Raw genomic sequence first — 26,330 nt, forward strand, 5'->3', positions numbered from 1 at the left:
GACATTTTAGCACGGAGACGTGGAAAACTTTTTTACGCAACTATTTCAATTCTCAAAACTGGGTACATTTTCTTGTAAGGAGTGAGTAATCATTACTAATCTATGTTGGCAACCCCACCCCTTCAAATGTCTAGTGTCAACGTCAGAATCAAATGAATGTCACATTTGAAAAAACGCGCGATTTTCATATAGTGCAGACATAAATCCGCAAAGTTTCTTAAAAAAGATTATGGTAATTAGATATTTGACTTTTTATGTAGTAATTTACTATATTCTGTGTAACTTCGTTATGATATTCAATGTAAAAACGTAGTTATTGTGTGTTTTTGATTCATTTGAAATATGTTCTTGCAAGTGGAAAATAGTTCCCTCTGCCCGTTCCCGGACTCCACTTTGCGTCACTATATATAAAAAGTGGGGATTTATTTTTGTGTGATTTTTTTAGTTTTGTCAAAGTACACACCTACATACCTATATATTTAACACTTCGTGGTTCGACGACGGTAGCTCACCGCTAGAATTGCCACCTACTGCTGTTACATAACAATAGACACGCTACTGAGATCTGGTTCGAACATGGTTGTCTGGATATTTGAAAGTGGTATAGTCCGCGTAAAACTGCTAGTCCGCTCTATATATAGAAATGAATCGCGTCACCATAGCAAATTGTACGATTACATCTGCTCGCAACAACTTCAGAGCGGACTAGCAGTTTGGCGCGGACTATACCTACATACTTCATGTAATTCATGACAGTGCGCTACTTTAGTCGGTTACATAAAAATATACATGACAAATAGACCTCTTTTGTTTGGGAAGTCGGTTAAAATAATACAGCGGATAAGATATGAAGGTGGTAGAACCCTTTGTGGTTTGACTCCGACGGTACTACCGCCACACCTATTTCTACCTTATAACAGCAGCGTTAGGCGCTGCTGTGTTCCGGTTTGAAGGGTGTGGTAAGGGAGACAGACTTTTTCGAGGCGTTCCAGCTTAGTCCTCAGGGGTAGTGGCGCATCTGTGGCCGACCTCAAGTAGGAATATCTAATCCTATCTGGGGTTGATAACAGATGTCCATGGGCGACAGTAACCACTTACCATCAGGTGGACTGTATACTCGTCTGCTACTCCAATATTATAAAAAAAAATCTGTACCCTGAGGATCCGTTCACACGGACCGGCTCGGAGAGCATCGGACCGCATTTTTCTTTTCACACAGACCGGATCATATACGCTTGGATTGGCTGGAACGGAGCCACCAGCTATTTCACATAGAGCCGCTGTTAAAAATCTGAAACCGGATGCGCTCGCAATCAGAGCCGATCGGTCGCGCGAGGGAGAATGAGCACGCAGTCAGAGCCGGTGGGCTCCTCTTATTATTTCACACGAAGCGCGTTCAAGCATTCTTAATGACAAAGAGGTGCACATGCAAAAAAAAAATTAATACAATTACTCCAAACTCTTATTTTCAACGTGATTAAAATCTACTCTCCTCTCCAGCCGGTCTGTGTGAACGGACCCTTAGTAAGAGTTTTTACGTTTTACAAAAAATACTGTTTTGTATTTGTTTACGTATTTACTATACTTTTCAATTAGTTCTGATACAGTCCTATAGGGGCGCTGTAAAAACGTAAAAACTCATACTAAGGGTACAGGAGTAAGATCATAGACATAATAAACTTATCATTGAGTAAGATCATTAATTAATCTAAGTAAGCTTTTTCATGGAATATCTATTTTTATCACAGCCGTGTAACTTTATGGACTTATTTCTAAAGTCACAGTAGTGATAAGTGATTATTGAACTCGAGCACGTAGTAATGCTGTACGACGCAACGGGTTAATTTATGGATAATTGCGCGGGTCCGACGGAGGTGAGGCACGGAGCGGGATGCCACCCTCCCGCCTGGTGGGGATGGGATGGCGTCTACCCATCCCTGCTGCGTGGCGAATATCGATCGGCGTCAGTACGCCTACATACGCCTGGAACTTTCCTAAGCGAGGGAGCGCGCGGCGAGGTAGGTATTCAACGTCCACTTTTCGATTTGGGTTCATTAGGACATAATGAACCACTGATGCTTGTTTTGCAAGCAAAGAGATTGGCTGAGATTGAAATAACCTTTTAATGAGTTTTTACATAAATTATTATAAAATTATTATATTTCTTTTGTATAATTCTTTGTGTATTTGAATCATAGCACTTGTGGTAATAATTTATATTCTGCATTTTTCTCCAAGGTGCTCACAGAATTAAAAAAAATATTTTCTGAAGTTAGGTACCTATGAAAAGAGTTCTAGACTTAGTTTTTGTGAATGGGCTACTAAAGGTATTCGTCTAAGTAGAAGTAAACTTTCTCGAGCTTTATAGTGAAAAAGAGAATAACTGTAGCCCTCACTTCAATGAATATATTCGTAAATATTTAAATCAGTTTGTATGACGGCTAAATCTAAGTTCATACATAATAAAATAAAAAATGCTGATAATAAAATTAAAACAATCTGGAAAATAATTAATGCCGAAACACGAACTTGCAGATTAACTAACAGTAAAGACTAACCGGTCATATTACCTCAGATAAAGAAATTGCACAAGAATTTGAAACTTTTTTCTCGAATATACCATTTAATACTACTAAACTTTTAAAATCATCCCCAATTAAAGCAGTGACCATCCTTAAAGAGAATTTAAGTCAGTGTCACATTAAATTTAAATTTATGCATATTTTAATTAATGACATATTAAAAGCTTTTAAAGAATTAACTGTTAAAAATACAGAGGACATTTGAGGAATGTCAGTAAAAGTTTGTAAATAAATCATTAAAACTTTAGCTCCCTACTTAGTCACTATTTTTAATATGTGTGTTGATCACGGCTGTTTCCCTGATTTAATGAAACATAGCAAAATAATTCCATTGTTTAAGGCAGGTGATACTAAAGATCCCAACAATTATAGACCTATCTCAGTACTGTCTGATCTAAGTAAAATTTTTGAAAAGATCCTTTGACACGAAATGATGCTTCATTTTAAACTAAATAATATTTTACAGCAAAATCAATTTGGCTTTACTAAAGGCCGTTCTACCACAGATGCTGGTGTTCAATTGCTGCGACATATTTTTGATTGTTGGGAACAAGCACATGATGCTATAGGTATTTTTTGTGACTTGTCTATAGCTTTTGATTGTGTTGATCATAAAACCTTATTGTTAAAATTACAATATTATGGTATGCAGGGAAATTCTCTAAAGTTGATAAATTCTTATTTAAACAATAGAGTTCTAATATTAAAATAGGTGTACCTCAGGGCTCCATCCTAGGTCCGTTTCTATTTTTAGTTTATATAAATGATTTTCCAAATGTAGTAAAGGATTTATCTGAGGTTGTTTTGTTTGCTGATGACACTTCCTTGGTGTTTAGAGTAAAACGAGTAATAAGGTCCATATATAGTCTGCGGCGTGGTGAGTCCCTAAGAGAACTGTTTCCCACTATTAATATATTGACGGTGCATAGTCAATAAATTTATCAAAATATTATGTATGTAAGAAAACACACTGATATGTTTGAAAAAAATAGTAACCACCATAACTTTAATGCCAGAAATAGAAATAATTTAGCAATTCCTAAACATAGATTATGTAAGGTGCCTAGATCTTTCATGGGCAACTGTATTCGCTACTACAATAAAATACCCGACCACATTTTGAATCTCACAGAAAAAAAGTTCAAACACGTCGTTAAACTAACGCTATGTAAAAAAGCGTACTACGAGTATAAAGTAAGTGATTATTTGACTGACAAAACGGTGTGGTCTGAATTAGCTCCAGCTACATGTACCATTACGTTAAGTTGACATTGTCAAAAACATTTTTTTTAAAAGATGTGTGTTATGGAGTTTCCTTCGCCGCTTCTTCTCCATAACGAAACACCTTGTGAAGTGGTGGTAGTTGTATTGACATTCAAAAAGTGCTCTGTAAAGAACCTATTTTGAATAAAAAAAATTGATTTGATCTGATTTGATATAGTACTTGGCCTAAACAATCAAAATACCTCTATCGATATTCATTTATTAAATAAATTGCAGGATGGATGTCCAAATTATTTTCAATTCTTTTTTATAATACTAAATTATTAAGGATTTATACAGTATTGAAAGTCGGCCCTATCCTTGAATTATATACCTAAAGGGGCGCTGGGCGAGAGTTCGCGTTAGGGCTGCGCGCTTACAGTATTTTAATGATGTCAACTTTTTTTATAGTTAATGATATATTTTAGCCTTTACATAGCCGCTCCTTAGTAGGCAAAAGGTTTTGTTTAATAAATAAGTTGCAAATTAAGTTAGTAAAGTATAGTTATATTCAACGAGAATAGCTTTTCCTAAAATTTATCATTCGTATGTAATTTTCCTTCGTCCTATCCATTTATATATTTATGAATCCAGGTATTTTGCTCGGTAAAAATTCGAAATACCAATATTAAAAAAATGAAAGCTATCCATCTAGCTATCTAATCTAGCTTAGTCCTGAGGGGTAGCGGCGCATCTGTGTCCATGGGCGGCAGTAGCCACTTACCATCTGGTTGACTGCATGCTCGTCTGCTACTCCTATATTATAAAAAAGAAAACAATAACTCTAGGAAATATTTATAAAGTGCTTATTTAGCCTTTCTCGTAATGTAAATAGCGATGAAACCTGAAAACGTTAAAATAATAATTTTATGTGCATGCATATATCATCAATATAAATACATATCACGCTACGTGACGTCATTCAAAGAGCGCGTAAAATGGCGGCGTTCAAATGTGTTAAATATATATTTAAGCAATTTTTAAATAAAATATTTCAAACACTATTTTTTTTATATTTTTTACTATGTTAAAACGATGTAATAAGTGGTTTTGAAATAATAAAATAAAAATGTGCATATTCCCTATTATAAAACTTATTTTAAACAAACAATATCGCTTACTTCCAAATCGTTTCAAAGTAAAAAATATTTTTTGTAGAACGTAGTTGATTTTGAAATTTTAAACATAAACAAAACATAATATATTTTGTCTTAAGATTTTTTTGTGTTTAATTGGCCAGGAATGAAGGCCATACAGAACTTTTTATATTGTCGATTGAAGTTGAATATTCAGCGCGGTAATTCGGGACGGTGACCACGGAGTTAGTCAAACTAATGCCTCATTGCACGGAGCCTAAGTCTTGTAATTACACGAAAAATGATGACAGCTATTTTTATATGTATATGTCAAGAATTAGTAAAGATATCTCACCGCCTTGTAATTGAAGGAAGGAACAAACTGACAGTGTCGTGTATTTACGACACACATACGTAAAATGGCTGACGGTTTTTCCCATTACGTCTCCGATTGCCATGGTGAAATTTACACGGTACAATGACGACATGTGCATTTAAGTGGTGCAAAAACAACACGAAAACGTAGAAAAAGTCCGAAGAAATATCATTTCATTTGTAAATGCCCCAAAATCGACTTTTTTAATATTTTATAAATACGTAAATAGATGACAATGACAGTACAAAGTGTTCCCAGTACCCCTTATTGTGAATTACTTGACATGTGGGAAATAATTTGCATTTGCAAGTAAAATTCGATCTTGTGTCTTATTTAAATTTAACAGAAACATTATTTACGAGTAACATCAAAGTGAATAATAAAATTAATAAATTATAATTCAATTTTTGAAATATTTGTTTTTGAATCGCATCTTTGTGTTTATTTTACACGTAACAAAATGCAAACCACGTCGAAACACTAGAGGGGCATATAATGTCAAGGGTCGGCGTAAAGCTTGGTCGGCGTTTGGGTCTCTAACTTTTTGTAATAAAACCAAAATTATGATTTATTATTAAAATTTGGGATCAAATTTTCTTTTATAACTTTTTACAAGTAATTTTACAGAGAAATGAAATTGGGGCATAACTTAATGAAAATAACTTTCTAATAATTTAAAATTTTAGTTTGTTTAGTCTTTTGTTAAGTGTACCACAATATGCGATCCAAGTGCTAGTTTGACTTCCACCAATACTTAAATAGTTAAAACTTATACTTATATTCTATTATGTCTATTCTTATACTTCTATTTTTTCTTTCTGTATATATGTACAATGTACATTCTGTATTTCTTTATTCAGTATTTTTTATTAGTATATAATAGTTTATTTTATTTTAATTAGTATTTAATTTCATGTTTTAAATATATTTAGTAATACTGTAAAAGTTCAAAGAAAAAGTTTAAATGTTATAACTTGTATAACCATTTATTTGCTCCAGTTCTCTAGTAAAAGTTCTTCAGATATGCGCGGTCAATATTTAGACTAATACCTAAATGCAGTATCTTTATAATCCTAGCTTTGGGAAAGGCCATTGAAAAAATATGGTACAAAGTTTAATTTTTATTTAAATAAAACACATGTACATACAACTGGTTACATTAAGTTTAGTACATTTATAATTTTAATTCAACTAATATACATGCAAACAAACATTACGAGGAAAAAATAAACAAAAATATAATTGAACTAAAAATAAATATTGTCAATAATAAATACAGCGATGGTCACATCATTAAAGACACTGAACAAATATTATGTTATGTAACTTTGACACTCTCTATTTTAATTATGTGCTTATTATGAGATTCTATAATTATAATCGTGTAGGTACGTATGTTGGATATTTACTTGGTAAATAATTATTGATCTCTCTCTGAGGACAATCTTTTATTGGATTACAATAAATATGAATATATAAATAATTATTAACATTTTAAAAATGTAAGTTATTTACAATAGAGAAAAATGAAGGTCTATTGTCAGTTCATCAGGACTTGACTTTGATTTTATGAATACATAATACTTTATACATGGCCAGATGTATGGTGGCTTTAATAATATGATTATAGCTGTACAAAAAAAATAATTTTTATCACAAACGACGATTGAGTATAATATTATTATGCTAACCTCGAATCATTAAACTCGCATGGGACCGACACATACAATTTCATTTCTGAACAATCAAGTTATCGGTCTGGTTTAAAACTCGAGTAAGGACGAAACATATATTAGGCAACTTTTCTAAACCCAACAAAAGAAGTCGCTGGCTACATAAAAGTAAGCGCTATTGTTACAACAAGACTGTCACTGTTAATTATTTTTTTTAATAATTTATGTTTTATTTTTCACTTTCTTCGATAAAAATGTAATCGTTAGCATGTAGCATTCCATCAGCGTATCTTTTGTTAAGCGGTCAATTAGGAGGTTTACATTTTGCGTCTTTAAATATAATTCACTTTCTATATAAAGCGTAAAATTTTCACTACACAAAATATTGCATTCTACCAGTTGTTTACGAATAAACTAGACGTAGAAAGTCAAGTAATATGCAAGAATTACGTGTATGCGGCACACGGCGGCACTATAGTTCGAGCTACGGCGTATAATTAATACATATTATGACAATACAGGCCCAGGTATTTTTGGTATGGTTATAAATTAAAAATGATAATTTAAAGAGACCAAATCAGTTTGGAAAATATTAATCATGAATGATGAAAATTGACAACTTCTTTTATTCTTCTTTGAATCTCCTCAGATTGAACCGAGTACCAGATACACTAACATCATGCATACGATGTAATTCAAATGGCGTGCGATGAGATTAAAGAAAGAAATTGATAATAAACGGTCCTGATAAAGTGGTCTTTTATAAAGTCTAGATCGCACACCCTCTTGGTAGTGTCACGAAAATTAAGAGAGATTGGCTGACATGTATGAATGTGTGCTATGTAGCCCAGGATTTGCTCTCTCTGATTTTCGCAGCTTCAATCTCTTTAAAACGACTTATAAAGTGGTATGGTTGACATCAATTTAGAAAACCAATATTTGAAAAAATCTTCAAAATACAAAATAAGAAGAAACTTTTCCTCGACCTAATATTGTGTTAATCATCTTTTAACACATACAAATGTCTAGTAATTTAGGTCCATTTACATCTACACATAATAACATTATAATGTATATTGACGTTTTTTAGGGTTCCGTATTTTTATATGACGCAACATAGGCCACGCAGACACTGGCCGTGCCTCTCAAAACATTGTATAGAAAAATAAGACTATGTCGGCTGCGGCCTCTGTCTGATACTTTGAATGTGCATTGAATAGTGGAGCCTTCGTGCGAAATAATATCGCGGCGCTGCCGTGCGCTACAGTCTTGTCAGTGAACATCGAAATACAGTAAACATTAATGACATAATAAGCACTTTGTTACTGTTGTACAACAGCGTCAGTAAGGCAGCAATTACGTTAATTATAAAATATAATACTTAAAGTATTTATTTCTTTATTATATAATTTATTTTCTGAAGATACAGTTTACAATATTTCAAAAATACACAAGTGCGAGATTAGAAAGTTAATATCTTAAATATGATAGATATATTCCCAATTATTATGTACTCCTGCATAGAAAATCCAAAGGATGTCAGTTCGTAGAACCGACAGGCTTGAGAAAACTTTAAATATATTGGACGACATTGCGTTTGTCCACAATCAACATATTTGTAATCAGAAAAATGGATATTGAGAAATTTATTAAAATAACTGTACCTATATGAAATAGAAGATAAGGACGTTATATTTGATACAAATTCCGTGGCTAAATGTCCAGTTATTAATGTTCCTTATCTAATCTCGTGTATTAAGTGTGATGTGGTTTTAGCACTTCATTTCGTATTTTTTGTGTCATATCGTTTAAACTGACGTAATTTCACGCTCGGTTAACGTTAGTATGTGCTAAACAATATCAATATTTGGTGCAGTGCACACGGTAACATAGTTACACACTATGAACATTTTATTAAGCGCTTAAATTTATTTTATCCATTTTTTAATTTTGCGCTGCCCGCTCTTTGTACGCAAAGTCTATGTTCGTACAACTTGCTCGCGGCACGTGCACATGGAAACATATAAATATATCGTCTTATTCATCAATTCCTCCGTAAATGTATTTCTTCTAGTTTCACGAAGCGCAATAGCCCGTTACCGCGTGCATGTCATATTCTACCTGAGATCAGTTACTGAATTACAACGAGCAAGTTAATTAACATTTGTTATTACGCTACATTTACAAGGATATTCGTATGATTATTTACTAATTACGCTACGCCACCGCCTGCAGGCAACATTTCAATAAGAAAGAGATATGGGAGCATACATATTACTGTTTGATTATATTTTAAAATTAGGCTAAATATATTACAATAACATACATATAAATACTACAGCTAACTGTGTAAATAAAGGTAAATAAGTGTCGTAACTGGCGGCGTGAAGAAGGAGGCACAAAATAAAAAGGTACAGAAGTCAATTTCATGTTTGTACTTCACTTTTCAAACCGGCGCTCCGTTATCAACTCTAGATTTGCAACCATAGTCTAAACCCACACTAGCCCGCATAGCAAAAACCTTATTCTACAATATAAAAACAAAGCAATACACGTAGTTTTACAATACAAATAGTTACACAACAAAAACCAAACAGACAAAATTTTACATTTTACAATGTTCACAATAGAAAATCTCTAATAACTTATAAACGGATTATCCTACAATTACACAACTCCTTTTGTCCTGTCTGTTTTAGACATAAACCTACCAAATGTCATTAAAGTCTATATGGTAGCGTGAATTTACCTTATAAATATTTAGTTAGGTTCGTTGATACTGATTCAAAATAAACTGTTACATAAATCGAGGTTAGATATCCACTTTACAACGTGTTCTTGCCACGATCACCAAAAATATCAACACTCAGTGGCTCGGTTCAACAGGCAATACCGACTTACTTTTTTGAAACAATTGGCAGCTTAAAAAACCACAAGTCGCAGTTTAATGTTTAATTTTTACAACCCTCCACTGAACAATTACTATAATTTCTTTTTTGTTGTTCCATTTTTTGCAAGAAAACAGTTAACTGATCACAAGGTCGCAAGCGGATCGACAGTCACGCACGTATTCGACTGAATCCGACCGAGATAACGTGTCGGTAAGCGGTATCTATGTGAGCGTTACTCGCTTGCCGTTTTATGAAGATTGCCGTCTGTACCTTTTTATTTTGTGACGGAGGGTACGTAAGGGAGAATGAGATATGACGTTCATTCTTGTTAGCTGGGAACTTGCCACTTGGCAGGTGTGATGATTATCATCGTCGTGGAGTGTTACTACGCAGATACAAATACCGCGATTTACGTTTATTATATTAAATATATTTTAGAATTTCATTGAAGATATAGTCAGTCACAGTACAAGTACCTAAATCTTATAATTATATATATAATTTTTATTTTTACATTAACATCTTGCTGATGTCTAATACAGTAACTTTAATATGTCAAAAGCATCGTATTACGCTAATGAATTGAAGCGACGATATAATATTTCATTCTCTCGTTCGCAAACAGACACGCACTCGGACACGCAAAGTGAATATTTCTTTTCATATTTCATCAACAAATATGTGATCACGGTATTCATTTAGCGAAATTTTCAATATTTTCATTTCATACCCTTCCCTGTCGAATTCGAACCTGCAACCCTGTTCGCCGTTGATCACTTACAATACTCAGCCAATACTATATTCCAATTACGCTTAAATATACATTATTACAAATGCGTGTTAAATTTATTATCAGTATAAGGAGCCATTAATATTTAATAACGAAGCCTACAGTTGTAGAACGTGGTCCGAAATGTTCCTTACATAATTATGATAAAAGAGAAAATATTACATATGGTTGAGTATTCCAATAATACTTAAGAATGGCGAGCGACTAACACAAGCGTAACGTTGTTGAAATGTTATATTACTCTCTTCTGACTTTTAATACAATTTAAACCTCTCAAAATTAACGAGAAATAGAACATATTCACTATGGATAAATAAATTTCAATATGAAATGAATTTTCTTAAAATATAGATTTACATTATTACTACTAAAAGTTAACATATTATCATAGAATGCCTTACATGTTTTTCTGTATCGATCGAAAAAAAATTAGATGGCCACATTATACCATAGATTTAAATTTCATCAAAATTACGGATAAAATTTATTTTAATTTTACTAGACATGTACAAATAACTTATTATATACATACAAATATAAATTGTTATATTGATACTGAAGTGAATAACATTCATGTAAAACATATTGTTTACCTATATAGGGTGAATTTTTCAAACGGGCCTTCAGGGCCAAATCCGTAACTATAAGGATTGACGAAAAATGCTGAAAGGAGTTACGAGGCCGATTTCGATAAAAACTAAAACTGCATCATTCGTTTTTTAAAATATGCTTTTCCCTAGCCGGGAATCGAACGAGTTCATTTCACAACAACTCCGTTCACCATTTTTCGCTAATCCTTATAGTTTCGGATTTGGCCCTGAAGGCCTATTTGAAAAATTTACCCTGTATACTTTGACTACCACGTTAAGCATAGTACCTACTTTAATATACACATATTCAGACCCAAAAGCAAATCTAGATAAGCAACAGCAGAACAACAACAGAACTGCAACTTTGAAAGTATAAAATTAAATTTATTTTAATAAAGCGATTTTAAGGAAATATTCCTATTTACGAATGTTAGAAAACAACGCTATGTAGACGAAGCATAGAGGAAAAAAAAAATGAAAATATAAGTTATGCTTGCTGTGCCTTATTGAAGGAAAAATAGTGGGATTTACAGTTGGATTTAATTTCGTTATGCAATTCGATAAATAAGGCACCAATATTTTAAGAGATTGAAATAATATTTAAGCCAAAGTTTACTCCCCTGATTTTATGTTCTGTTTTATTTGCCATCAGTATGCTTCTTTTCGCTTGTCAACTTATCGATCAAATTATGTATTATTGCAATGTATTCTTTATAAAATTTGTATTAAAGTAATTAGCGATAGAGAGATAGAAAGAGAGACGGTGAGTGTGTGAGAGAGAGAGAAGGGAGAAAGTGATAGTACATATATCTTAGTTCCCCGTGGGCGGTGCTGGCGGCGGCGGCGGTGGTGGTGGTGATGGTGGTGGTGGTTAGCCGAGCTCGGCGCGCTGCAGGGCCACCGACACGCGGTACAGGCTCTCCATCATGAAGGCCAGGTTCTGCGACAGCTCGCTCACGGGCCGCGTGATCGCCACCATGTCTATGGAACGGGGTGAATTGCTTGTGTAGCTTTTGCGTCAACATACAAACACTAAATATAATCACGTGCAAATTTATACCAACACATTCATACAAAAATATTTTTTAATTCAAAATTAATCTTTTTGGCTCTTACAACTTCGAAACGTAATAATTTAATTGAAAACAGTGGAATTATTGTGAATTTAAATTTTAAATAAAAGCCAAATGCTTCATCAACTACAGGTTATGTTATCACGGTTCGCCTTGCCTTTCTTGGATACGTGAACGCGCTCTATCTAGTGATTTGTGGTTACTTTTGACCTTTCACATCTGCAATCAATTCTACATTAGATTGGAGTCTTACTTGAGATCAGTCATCATGTGACGACTAAGTTAGAATGGATCATATAAGTACCTTGCCCATGAAGTACACAAAATTGAATACAGCTGCGTTGCTGTGTTTGTTACATGAGGACCAAATTTGAACGCGTTGAATAAGTATGTCTCATGTGCTGCAACCTTTAAAGTGGAAGACAGCTGCGCTCAGCTGTGGTGTTGTTGTGTAGGAAGGGGTATTACCGGGATGCGCCTGCGCCAGCCCCTTGCAGTAGACGTGCAGCAGGCTGGTGACGTCGTCCTCGGGCAGCTCGCCGCGCTCCAGGATGCGCTCCGCGTTGCGCTCGCGCACCGCCGCCAGCGCCGCGCCCCATCTGCCGGACGACACCCCACACCGTACAGTTACACCGCTTCACCTATACTTTATCTTTATACTATATCTTTCATTACACTATACCACACAAAGTGAAAAAAAGTCGAAAGGTAGCGTTATCTGTATGGCGACCCCCTATTATTTTCAAGGCGACGAACGTGTCAGGCAAAAATATTCTTTGTATTGAAAAATATACAAGGTTTTGTGGTCTGTGATGAAACGGTCTTATGGATGTAGTGGTCTTATGGACTTTTTGTATGAAGAATATTCTGAACGCCCGCGTTGCGAAACGGTCACCCTGTCTGGCAATCAGTAGGTTCCGTGTTCAATCTCAGGCCAAACAGATATTTGAATGATACATTTAAATTTTTGCGTCTGCTTGGATGTTTGGGTGTTTATCTTAGGTCAAAATTATTAGGGTGAGGCTTTAAATGTAAAAACCGTGTCTTTTGCATTAAAAATTCACGGCACGGCCATAGCGCAACACGATGTAATGCCAAGACTTTTTCATTTGTAAAAATAGAAAGTGTCGCAAGGGTATAGTCCGCGCGAAACTGCTATTCCACTTGAAGTTGTTGCTCGCAGGTGTAGTCATACATTAGCAATGGCGACGCGATTCATTTGTATATTCAGAGCGGACTAGCAGTTTCACGCGGACTATAACGTGTTGAGTATTGACTTGTGTCGCTGCATGAGGTGCAGCAGCAGCGCGTCGTCGTGCGGCGGCGGCGCGGGGGCGGCGGCGGGCGCGGGGGCGGGGGCGGGCGCGGGGGCGGGAACGGGGTCGTCGGCCGGCGCGCTGCCCGCCAGCGTGCCGCGCACCGCCATCACCGCGCCGGACATCTCCACGCCCTGCGCAACACACAACACACACACGCTTACTATTCATTCAAGGAACGACACAAACAGAATCAATGCCGGTCTAGTCCACAAACAAATTGAACAAATGCGATAACGCTGATGATAACATGCTATCCCGGAATGCACATTCTATATTTTCTTTATCAAAAGAAATTACAAAAATTCAATGAATTTTCACTACTCAAGGAAAGACTGAATACTTTAATAAAATTAGGAAAACCATCAAAAAATAATGTAGATTATTTATAGCCAAGATGTGATTGCAACTATTATCTGTACATTACAACACGTGAGTAAAATATCAAAATGAGAAATCCTATAGTGATCAGTGATCACCATATTGTTCAAAGTTCTTCCCGCAACATGGAATACCACAAAAAATTCTACCATTTAAAAAATATTTAATTCTCTTTTGTGTTTGTGTGTTTATGTACATATAACACACACACGATTAATTTTCACACGATATAAAGCTTATTCATTAATTATATAAACGCACGTACAAAAGTACCTTTCATAACATGTAACGCAAACATGCTCAAGTCTTTATACAAGTCAAGTCTTTTATTATTTTATAGATCTTAGTACATTAACTGCGCTTACAGAATAATATAACATAATTGATGATAATTGCTTTTAGACATTTTGTATTTTTTTATTCCATGGATTTTTGTAACATTATTAAAAGAGAAGGATTTCGTTACCCGTCAAGAGATGGCGCCTTTACATTCCGATTAATGCTCTATTCATTCATTACATTACATATGGTCTATTTCGCTAATTTTTTAGCACGTTTCATAATCAAATAAAGTATAAAAAGTATAATATCACAAAATAACATCTGTTTTCTGATATTATTAAGCTTATCTCATTAATTTCTCTTATAAGGTTATGAATATATATAGAGTTTCCAATATGTTGCCGATAGTATACGCACCCTGTTCTCCAGCGCCGCATGGTACACTGCCACCACCATCTTGTTGTTGGTCTCCAGCAGCAACAGCAGTTGGAATATCAGCTTGTACAGGCTTCGGACCGTCTCGTCACTGTTGCGCGACATCTCCAGAGCCTGAAGTGGAACATATATTAACAAATTATCGTTTTTGCTAAACAATAGTGTTAACCGCTGCTGTGGTGCATGTGATCAGGAAGAGACATCTCGGTTCGATCCCCGCCCAGACTGATATCTAAACGATGAATTTCGATTTCTGTTCTGGATCTAAATAGTTGTCCATGTATGTGTCCATAGCGACAGTTACACGGAGAATTCTAGTGTGGGTCTGCGAGTATAGAAAGAGTGTTATTTTTAAGGGTCGTCAATAGATAGTAATTTGGTTGTCTTTTGAATTCTTTTTGATGTGACACATCTATAGCCGCACGTAAAACCGATTTCTGGTGTGGCGACGCGTCGCCATGCGCAAAAATCGTAATATTTTATTTTATCATTATGACATATTTAGTTCCTATCACAATATGTTCTTTTCTGCATAATACTTTTACAAAATAATGTCGATGTTTCACATCTGCCAGGCGTCCCGTGACGGCTCACATTGTTTTTTAACCATCACGTTTCTTTATATCACGAAATTCTTCGGCGGGTGCTAGGTAATAGGGTTTGGAGAATGGTGGTAGAAGCTTCAGGTGAATTAGTTATTCGAGTTAATTAAGCTGGTGAATGTGGTTTCGACAAAGACACCTACGTACTGCGCACATATCTGGTGGAACGGCATCCTAGGCATTACACGTGAAGAGTGGTTCGTACAGGTACAATGTTGTGTGAGTGTTACCTCGAGCGCGTGTTCGCGCCTGTCGAAGTACGTCTCGAGGTGTTCGTTGATCTCGAGCGCGGCGTAGCGCACGGCGTCCCGCACGCGCGCGCAGTCGGCGGCGGCGGGCCCCGCCCACAGCAGCGGCGGCTCCTCCGCGCCCAGCCGCTCCAGCACCGCCGCCAGCTCGCCCAGACCACCGCCACCACCGCCGCCGCCCCACGACACCGCGCCCTCGCTGCACACCGAGATCGTCTTCGACGTCACCTCCTACAATATACATTATGAGAACATTAATGAAAGCAAAAAATCAATTTAAGTAAAAACCGGTTCTCAAAAATGACCTACTTTTAATATAAACATTAAGATTTATTATATTTTCAATAATATAAAAGTATAAAATATTGCAGTCGATCATGTTGTTTGAAACTCTGATCTATCTCCGTATCGCATGAACTTTTCTATGGGATGTCGTAATGTTACGTCACCAACTGACGCCATGACACCCATGTGTTTTCGCATTTAATTCAAAATTGCTATTATTTTTATAAACGTTGAATTTATTGCCGAAATAATAGTTTTTTGTTATCAATACACATGTCCATTAAATCAGGGGATTTCAAAATTTGTCATCATGTCCATTATCCGACAATTATTGATAGACCGTGTGACCACTTTTGGAAACACGTCAAAAGATGGCGCAACAAGTATTTTGTATAAAACTTTAACAGTTTCATATTATAAATATATTCCCGTTTTACGAACTCCGAAATAAAACCATCGGAGTACGTCCATTTCAGGGTATTATCACTTGAATTTTGAAAGTGATAGAGCAGTTTGTGTTCCAACTGCGACGGCACCATCACCACACCTATTTCTATTAAATAACAGCAATATAAAACGATGATGCGTTATGGTTCGGAGGGAGACATATTTTAGACAAGAAGACAAAAGTGCAACGAAGTTGTGGCTTAAATTTAATCTTGTTAACCTCCGAATTTAATCTTGTCTTATCTGGGTTTAATTACTGATATCCATTCGGAAGTAGTAACTTACGATCAACTTTCGCAAAATAACCACATCCAAAGACGATTATTTAAGTCAACATAACATCATCATATAAAATACATGAACGGCACATAACCTCTTGTTTAAATGACGTAACAAACCTATTTAGTAGAGCGCCCTGTAGATCTTTTTAACAGACCAGCTTCCTTGACATCAGGACCTAGTTAAGGCGAATGTAGCCAGGTAAAGCGTAAATAAGGAATCGACGTTAAACCTTGTTTGACCTAATTAAAATAAAACATTGGCAAGGTACGATTCAAATTGCTTAACTTTTTATAAAATGACCCCCTGAAGATATTGTTTCCTAAGTTTATGAAGTTATACTTCTTTGGGTGATGTGGGAAAACGATGAGAATGATCTTTTATTTACAAAATCAAAATTATATTTTTATTAGCAAGTGTGCAGAAAATCGTTACGTAAAGTGTCGTGTCATATCATTTTCTTATTATTTACTTTGTAATAATTTCACACACACAGCGACTAATACAAATGTTGAGTGTGCCATGTATCATTACTTACCAGAATTTGAAATTTGGAGTTTGTTGGAAAATATTCAATACTGATTATAAAATTAAATACTTCTCCAAAATTTAATTAAGAGTAGGTAAAATAAACATCTGATATCGTCTTACAGACAGATTGAAGTTATATGAATAAAAATCACTCCGACAAAATGTGACACTGCATAGCATAAATTTTTTCGTATATTACAAAATAAGAACATTTTATCAATATCTAAACCATTAATTACAAAAGCTAATAGCTTATAATTTCCCTTGACAATATCTCTGACAGTTTTAATTATTATTATGGTAGAATTTGTTTTGAATTCATTACTAAGCACAATATGGCAATTTTGTTAACATATGTCATGGTTGCCATATTGTATTCATTCGGTACCGTATGACAAGGGTCGGGTCGGGGTTGACCTTAGCGCACAATGCACATGTTTCATGTGTTCCGATAGAATAGAATTTCTTATTATTGTGTTAATTTAATCGTAATTAGGTAATTACACAGTCAGTAGAAGGTGGTTTTGTAAATTATTACTTTTACTGTGCCGATCTCCACGGCAGTTTCAACTACTGATAAAAGCGTTTACACCGTTAAATATATCGAGCTGGTGGTTAGTGTTTTTACCTGTAGTCTCGGGGCCGGGGTCCTCTACGTAGCACAGAGACTGGCCGTCGAAAAATCGTAAATTCCTCCGAGCTCGTGTGGTACCCATAGTACCGGGTCGTCAAGTGAAGCAATGGTGTTGGTGGGCGTTACCTTGAGCGCGGTGTGCAGGCGGTGCAGCAGCGCGAGCGGCGGCAGGTGCGCGGCGTGCCGCACCAGCGCCGCCACCGAGCAGCGCCACGCGTCGCGCGCCGCCACCGCCGTCGCCGCCACACCCGCGCCCGCGCCCGCCGCCGGCACCGGCGTCATGTCGCCGCGCTCACCTGCAACACATACCATGCTTTACAAATACATATATCGTTTTTATTATATTGAAATAACACACAAGCAAAATAACCTATGCACTTGTAATAACTGAACTTGTGCCCATGACGAGGATGCAGGAGTAGCAGACGAGCATGAAGTCCACCTGATGATAAGTGGCTGCTGCCGCCCATGGAAATCTGTAATCAATCCCAGATAGAACAAGATATTTCTACCTGAAATCGGCCACAGATGCTTCAATACCCCTGAGGACTAAGCTGGAACGCCTCGAAAAAGTCTGTCTCCCTTACCACACCCTTTAAACTAGAACACAGCAGCACCTAGCATTACAAACAGGCATGATCCTAAGAGTATGTTATACGTGGATGAAGAAAAAGAAGATAGACCGATTTATTCAGATACGTTGTAAGCAGTAAAAATAGACATGAATATTAAGCGATCGATACCTGCGATGACGTAAATCGGGTAATGAGGTCACTGGGTGGAGTTATGCGATTCAGATTCTCGATAAGGGTTCTTTGTGTGAGTTGGCGTAGTGGGCTAGCGGGCCAATCAAACTTTGTAATTAGCTATGACGCACGTAAGCATCCAATCGCTGTAAAGGTGAAACGGCGCGGCGCATGCGCAAATTATACTTGCCAAGGCCAGGTGCAGAGCAGCTGTATTTTCGCTCCTTCGCCTCATAGAATTGAGATTACATCTTTAAACAGAATCAAAGAACATTCTAGATGCGCACTAATCTGAAAATACGGACCACCCAACCCCCAACCCCCCGTATCCCCTGAATCCCACGCCACCCCTGGCCCCCACGCTCAGCTCTCGCAGATCGGATCACGCGAAAGAACTTTCTCGGAATACGACTGTTTGTGAACAGAATTCAATTGCGAGGAGAGACAATTAGAACTACCGAGAAACACATTGATCAAAATGTTAAATGTTTTAAAATTTTAAAATTTATTTTATTTTATAACATTATTGAGTAAATTGTTAAACAATATAAGGAAGTTTTTGGCTAGCAATTATTATTTGCGCAATTAAATAGGCTAATACTTGTTCTTACTAGACTTTTATCAGCTTGACCTGTATGTATGTAGGTATGTATTTATGTAACGGAATCTTTAGAATCGATTTTTATCCACTTTTAACGGCCAGTTTAAATCAAAATATAAACTATTTTCCGAACCCGATGACAATAGATGATTTTAATAATGTTATCCCATTGTCCTCATCAGGATCAGATTTGATAAACGATTTTCGAGGCGGTGTACTAGATAGGTAGCGGAGCGGGTATGTGGTACGAACTAAATTATAATTATTCAAGTGATGATGTTATCGATCTACAAAGTTCACCGCCAAATCGCTAGATGACATTACGCGTGCTTAAAGGTAAAAGGGCCTATAGCTAAGGGTTGATAGGGATTTATGCTGAAAGGGCACATATTTTTTTTTTTTTGCCATTCGGTTTGAAATTATCTGAAACGTAAAAATTTTTTACGTTTCAGATAATTTCAAACCGAACTAAAATTTTTTTACGTTTCAGATAATTTCAAACCGAACTAAAAATTTTTTACGTTTCAGATAATTTCAAACCGAATGGCAAAAAAAAATTTTTTTATGTGCCCTTTCAGCACAAATCCCTATTAACCCTTAGCTATAGGCCCTTTTACCTTTAAGCACGCGATTAGTTATTGGGATAAAGTTCATGGCAAAGTTACTAGATTGCAACAATTATTACTTTTTAGTTTGATTAACTATAAAAGAGTGGTTTTTAGTTTATTAAATTATAATTATTATTTATTTATAACATTGAAGTAGTAAAAGAGTATGCAGTCTACCTAACTGGGTATCAACTCCAATTAGTTCTACATCAGGTTGATAAATGCTTTGGTACCTCTGAGGATTAAGTCCAGAACCCCTTGGATAAGTATGACTACTGTAACCACCACACCCTTCAAAGCATTCTAAAACTGCCATTTGTGCCCCAATAATACTTAGCTATAAGCCCGTATTTTGTATTGCTTTAAAATTATATATTTCTGGATGTATCCATACAAAATTACCAAGTTACATAACAGAGGACGCTAAATGATCCATATATCAAAACAATGCTTGGGACTGGAAGTTTGTATATGTTCATGTTTCCTATACATAATGCAGACGAGTTTTAACAAGTATACACGCCTGAAGTATACATAGATGATGATAGTAGTATAAACACATGAAGTGCGGGGTAAGAGTTGGTTATTAACAATCTATCTATCTAATTTTGAGCTATTAAAGATCGAAGTTGCCAATGTCTATTATGAATTAATTGTCGAACTTTGGCAGGCGAAGCATCGAATAAGTGAATGAGTGAGAAGGGGTGAAAGTAATGTACAAAGTGTATCGTGTTACCGTCGGGCTCGCCGCCGCTGGAGGCGCTGGAGAGCGAGTGCGCGCGCGGGCGCAGCGCCAGCTCGTGCGCGGCGTCGCCGTCGCCCGCCTCGCCGCGCGCGCCGCCCTCCTCCCACCCGCCCTCCTCGTCCGACGAGTCCTCGTGACCCAGCTGATCAAAACGACGTTCTATTATTTATTCATTCTAGTAGTAGAGTAACTATTTTAACGCAAAAATGATCCGTTTCGATTATTTTTACGTTAAAAATAGTCTTAAAGTTTGGTGTTCAAAAACAGAATTGACCACTAACCCTAATCCATATTATTTTATTAAATTTATTATATTTGTTTTGCCCAACTTCCTATATAAACAGAGTACGTTCGTACGTACGACTACGTATTTGTCAATAATTATATTAAAATGTTTTTTTTTTTGGGAAACATAACCATTATGTTTTTTCTGTCGTTCACAAATTTGCATTATAGAAGTATTTTTATAATGGGCGCTTTTATCCAAAATATAAGTACCTATGAAATTTTGCGGAGGCATTAGGTCTATCATAGATTCCAATCGAATAAATAATTTTAAACTTTAGTTTGTGTTTGGGCGTCACTAGGCCATGATTGTACGTATGTCCCTACATATACTGTTACAGACATATGTCTATTGGTCAGTGTAGGTATATACACGTATGCATGTATATTTATAGTGTGTTATATTATAATCGGTGTGCGTTACCGGTTTCTGGTGGTGGTGGTGGTGCGCGAGGTCGGCGTGAGGCGCGCGCGCGGGCGGCGGGCTGCGCTCGGGCGGCGCGCCCTCCTCGCGCTCCTCGCTCAGCAAGCGCCGCCGCACGCCCCAGTTGAAGTTGTCCGAACTCTCGCCCTGACCACAAACGCCAAACGTCACACGTATCGCCATTACGCGCTTGATCACTACTTGAACAACTACATTACCTATATTTCATTACACGATATTTTCAGTACGATATACAGTAATATTTTAATTTCACTTAAAAAACAAGTAGTCGAGGATTTACGTATTGTGCCATACATTAAATAATGTTTCGAGTCGAATAATTAGATACACTTATTATTATAGGATGTATTAGTATCCAAATCCTTACCTCGATGCTTTCACTCTCGTATTCAAGGAAATCGAAATCCTTGAAGACACCGAAGTGGTCCGTTGGTGGGGCGCCGCCCGAGGGCTCGTTGCCCGGCGTGCCCGACACCTCCTCCAGCGACGACGCCATGGACGACTCGCGTTCCAGCAGCTCAGAACTTTGACTGAAGATCACCTGCGAATGTTCCATTATGTGTTGCTAATCAGAAATATGATAATAGTATTACTTGTACAGTTATATTTAACAGCATAAGGGTTGAAAACACGGAATAAATTCACGCCACATTCAGCATATTAGACAACACTATCGATCAACACGGTCTCTAGTCTGTTCCATTTACATGAGGTCAACTATTAATGTTTAATGAGAACATATTTCATCGCGCATGTATTACATTACCACTTTCCTAGAAGTTGGTGGAAAATTTTAACAGTATTGAAATTTCATTCAAAAATTTTTCGTTGATTAGTGATTACACAACACATGAGACATGGTTAATTGAGAACATATTTTGCAAATTAATGTTTTTACTTTTTGATAATATTATAATATTAGCATAACATTGACTACCTAAATCGATTGCATTGTTAGAATTTAGGCAAATGTATTTCAAAATAAGAGAACATAAAATAAATAAAGTAATTCCTGTAAACATTAAAGTAATATTTAATCAATTTCGACGCGGTTTTAAATGCTTATTGCGGACAAAACTATAAGAATTAATGAAATTAAAAACATAAATACCAATTAAATACTAAACAATCTAATGTGTTACTCACATTGCATTGTAAAATTTTGACGTGCCAGATTCTTAACACTTGCAAATATTCAAAAGAGTTATCGTATATCGATGTGCGTGTATATGAACGTGCCTACGTGTGTTTTTTGCGTGTGTTACGTGTATTTTTTATTACCACAAATAAGTAATCTACTATAGTATTATAGTGCCTTTAACGTGGTGTAATTATAAATAATAATAACCTTAAGGCGTGTACTATGTTATCATGGTAGTATTAAGATATTCACACTTTTACAAACATACTTTTAGGAGTCAAGTAAATTATGCCTTCTTACATAATATTATTTGTAGTATAATCGAAAGTCACACCTTTGTCATGGAAATTTTAACGTTTCATAATTTTACAACGACAAGACAATATATTTTATCTATTAATAGCATGAATCTCTCAAAAACTAAAACTGTATTGGCATATCGCACACAAAATTAAGTTAAAGTTGTAGCCTAGAGCAAATTACATTTAACTATTTACAATGTATGCAAGTAAACGGAAATAACGTAACAATATTTCATTATAATCCATTGTGACTGAACAGTTATTTACGTAGTACATTAATATCGAACAAATCATCACGTTACATTACACGCACTGGTGTTTTTGGCAAGATGTCAATAGATGGCGGTTGATATCACGTTTCAGCACAGTATAACACTGAGGTTTAAATGCTATAGCTGAATAATTACAGCCTCGCTAAGACAACGAAAGTTTCGCCATATAAATTCTATAATATTAACATAATAATTTTATCTTACACTAAACACTAGAGTAATAGTATAGAAATAATTTAAATTATTTTTCCTAACGAAATACCACCCAATTTCATAAGCATGTTTTCTCGAACAGCATTCTATTTACGTAATATTAGGTGTTCACCTATAAAAGTATGCAAACATGCCATTGATGCATTTCTGCCGGCGCAGTTGTAATATTCAATGTAACCCTTCTTAAAGTAGTCGGGGGTAAGAAGTCGCAGCACATGTCTGCAGTAATTCTCGTGCCGTTTAGTAAGAACTTGTGATGTCATTCATCACTGCCTCTCGACCACAAAACAGTGACTATCACTTTTCTAGGTAGAAAATTCGTTTGGAGTATTGCCAAGACAGCACCAGGCTCTAACCAACACGATGATCGCTTACGATGGTCAAAAGTTATATGCGCCAAAATCCCTTCGTTTCTGCGTCGATTGTTTAATACAAGGCATACAACAACACGTTCGTCGCGCTGGCGTTCGTTCAGTTCATGCGACACCCACTTGTCAAGCTTTTTTATTTTGCCTTATAAAGCTTTCAAACCAATAACATGCATTCGCTTGTACCACATTGGTACCGCGACGGAACTTGAATTCCATAATTACTCATATTTTTATCGTGTCCATACTGATGAAAATGAAACAAATGGAGCGATAAAAAACACTAGTTAACCGATAAACTAATGACTTGATTTGAATATAGATTTCAATACGTATAAAATAAAAACCCTTTAAATTTATTGGCAGCCATTAATAAATTGTACATGAAATGGCCAATATTGTAAAACGGCTTAGGTAAAGACCTATTATTTACCTGTAGAGAAATGCATCAAAGACCTATTATTATAATTAATACCCCGAGAACGTGAATATATGCGCAAATTATGACCATCGAAAGCATAAGGCAATATAATGCAAATATATCAAATCAAATGTATGCGCGATTGTGGTTTTAGCAAAAATATAACGAGAATAATGTTTTCAGAGCATGCAATGATAATACTGTTGGTATGGAATAATGAAGTGCATGTATCGCACATTTTAATAATACAGGGTAATAATATAAGGTAATCCTTGCATATTATATTACGAAGAACTTGTATGTTCACTTTAAACTACAAATCCTTTATATAGAACTCGGCTGAAAGTATGACTTCGTAAGCTTTACGGGAACCCGACCAGAACACTCTAGATATTAAAAATATTGCGTCATTATTTCCATAGTTTTATTTGTACATTTATAGTGTTCCATGCCAAATTGTAAATAGTAAAAACTATTATTATGTTTTTTTTTTAAATAATAGATCAATATGTAAACGTATCCGACATTTAGTGGTATTGTCTTTGGTGCTGAATTTTATTATGATCTGTAAAAAGTATGGTCTTAATGGTGAGAATATTAATCCATAAAATAATACATATATAATGGTAGTAAAAGGCAAATGAAATTATGAAGAAAAGCGATCTGAAAATCTTGGTTACGTAACGAAGACCGTGGAGTGCAGGTTTATTACGTTAAGTTTTAAGTAAATTGTTACCGAACACGGCCAGTGAGGTAGCGAGGGGTCGAGACAGCTGGAGGCTGTATTGATTTGTATTGATACCGCTTCTCAAGGTACTTTATTGCGTAACATTTTTTTATCTCCGCCTACCTCTTACTGAGAATATATAAAAAGGATTATTTCTATAACTATCCTTTGAAGTCGAAAAACTGTAGCCATATTTTATAAAAAAAATATCATATTTATGTTATTTTCATACTCAATTTTGCTACAATTACATCCTACGTATGACACTGTCGTACCCTTTGCCTCCGAATGATAAAAATACTCACTCTTATTATAGCAATAGGTGTTTTGTGCCATTAGTTGTTATTCAAGAATGCCTTTCTTATATTACATAATATATACAATGCATATGTATATATTATTTATAAATTTTAGTGAATTAATTTAATAAATCTCAGACGAAGCTACGAGATAGTTGCGTCCGCTAACAAAAGATGTCACACCGGTCTTATCGCATAGAAGCGGCGGATTTCATAATTGTGAATAGAGATTTAATCTTTGTTTAAAACTGCACGTAAAATAATTTCACGGTTCAAGTGGCGTAACCACGATATGATGCACAAAGCGTTCACTCCACAACGTTGGATGGCGATGCGATGCTCCTCCGTGTCTCATACAGATGTCATCGGGGCTCCCGCTACGCGCCACTATAGGAACTATACATATATACACTTAGCATGGTGTCGGTGTGAAGCAACACATAATCATGAATACATACTTCGAACTTCCTTTACCTTAGAACATAAAGTGGTTATTAAATCGTCCTATCGCAGCGATGGGTAGAAATTTCACTGGATTATTCTCAGTTCAACTGTCGCAGTTTATTATAACATCACAATTTAATTCTATGTTACACAATATATTATGTACAAATATGGTTACATTATATATATATCAAATATTGTTAGTAAATACTGTACTTTATATATATGTTTATAAAGCAGGGTTATGCTTACAGATGGGCTCTTGGGAAGACCGACACGCTGGCCGCACGTCGTGAGGAGATTCACGAGGCACTCTCGCACGCGACTCTGTACACATTACAAAATATATTTAATTATAATGAAACACATATATTTATGATGATGATTTTTTCCAATTGTTATAATTACTAAAGTATGCTCGATTAGTTTTCAACTGATAGAATTTCGAATGTAAGTAGAACAATAAATATCATCTTTCATTAGGAAGATGTACCTATGCCCAGTGTTACGCTTCAAATCCATTATTTTTTATATTTTAATTTCTTCTTTATGGAATTTTTAATGCTTTTGATAAGGAAACAATTTACATATAAGAAATAAGTCGCGTGACGTTATATAAATAGGCAAAAAAATACTGTTACGGCATTTTCATATATTCATATTTCAGTATAGATATCTCACCGCCTTGTAATTGAAGGAAGCTATTAAATGTCTTAAGCGGCTGACAATTCCGTCAGCCATTTAATGGCTGTCATGGTGTAATTTACGCGGAACAATGCCGACATGTGCAGTTATGTATTGCAAAAACACTTTGCAAAAAAAGCAGTTATGTATTGCAAAAACACAAAAATATATACATATAACACGAAAATAGATAAGAGTGACAATTTCAATTGTCAAAACTGGTTATATTTTCTTGTTAGGAGTGAGTAATTTTTACTAACCTATGCAACAAATGC

The 26,330-nt window shown here is 35.8% G+C and overlaps 1 protein-coding gene across 1 annotated transcript in view; it reads right to left on the reverse strand.

The window, feature by feature from the left end:
- Positions 1–6,403: 6,403 nt before the first annotated feature.
- Positions 6,404–26,330, reverse strand: part of fry (microtubule binding protein furry) — a 156,029-nt gene continuing 136,102 nt past the window's right edge. Inside the window, exons 48-57 of the mRNA XM_073075401.1 lie at positions 25,624–25,698; positions 21,552–21,725; positions 21,164–21,310; positions 20,446–20,596; positions 17,881–18,050; positions 15,561–15,809; positions 14,711–14,842; positions 13,592–13,764; positions 12,783–12,913; positions 6,404–12,222 (exon numbers count right to left, since the gene is read on the reverse strand). Of these exons, the coding sequence (XP_072931502.1) occupies positions 12,113–12,222; positions 12,783–12,913; positions 13,592–13,764; positions 14,711–14,842; positions 15,561–15,809; positions 17,881–18,050; positions 20,446–20,596; positions 21,164–21,310; positions 21,552–21,725; positions 25,624–25,698 (1,512 nt within the window). The 3' untranslated portion in view covers positions 6,404–12,112. The remainder of the gene's footprint in view (positions 12,223–12,782; positions 12,914–13,591; positions 13,765–14,710; positions 14,843–15,560; positions 15,810–17,880; positions 18,051–20,445; positions 20,597–21,163; positions 21,311–21,551; positions 21,726–25,623; positions 25,699–26,330) is intronic.

Source organism: Epargyreus clarus, unplaced genomic scaffold (genome assembly GCF_041222505.1).
Source record: "Epargyreus clarus isolate Ecla_fem2 unplaced genomic scaffold, WU_Ecla_fem_2.2 ptg000007l, whole genome shotgun sequence".
Lineage (NCBI taxonomy): Eukaryota > Metazoa > Arthropoda > Insecta > Lepidoptera > Hesperiidae > Epargyreus > Epargyreus clarus.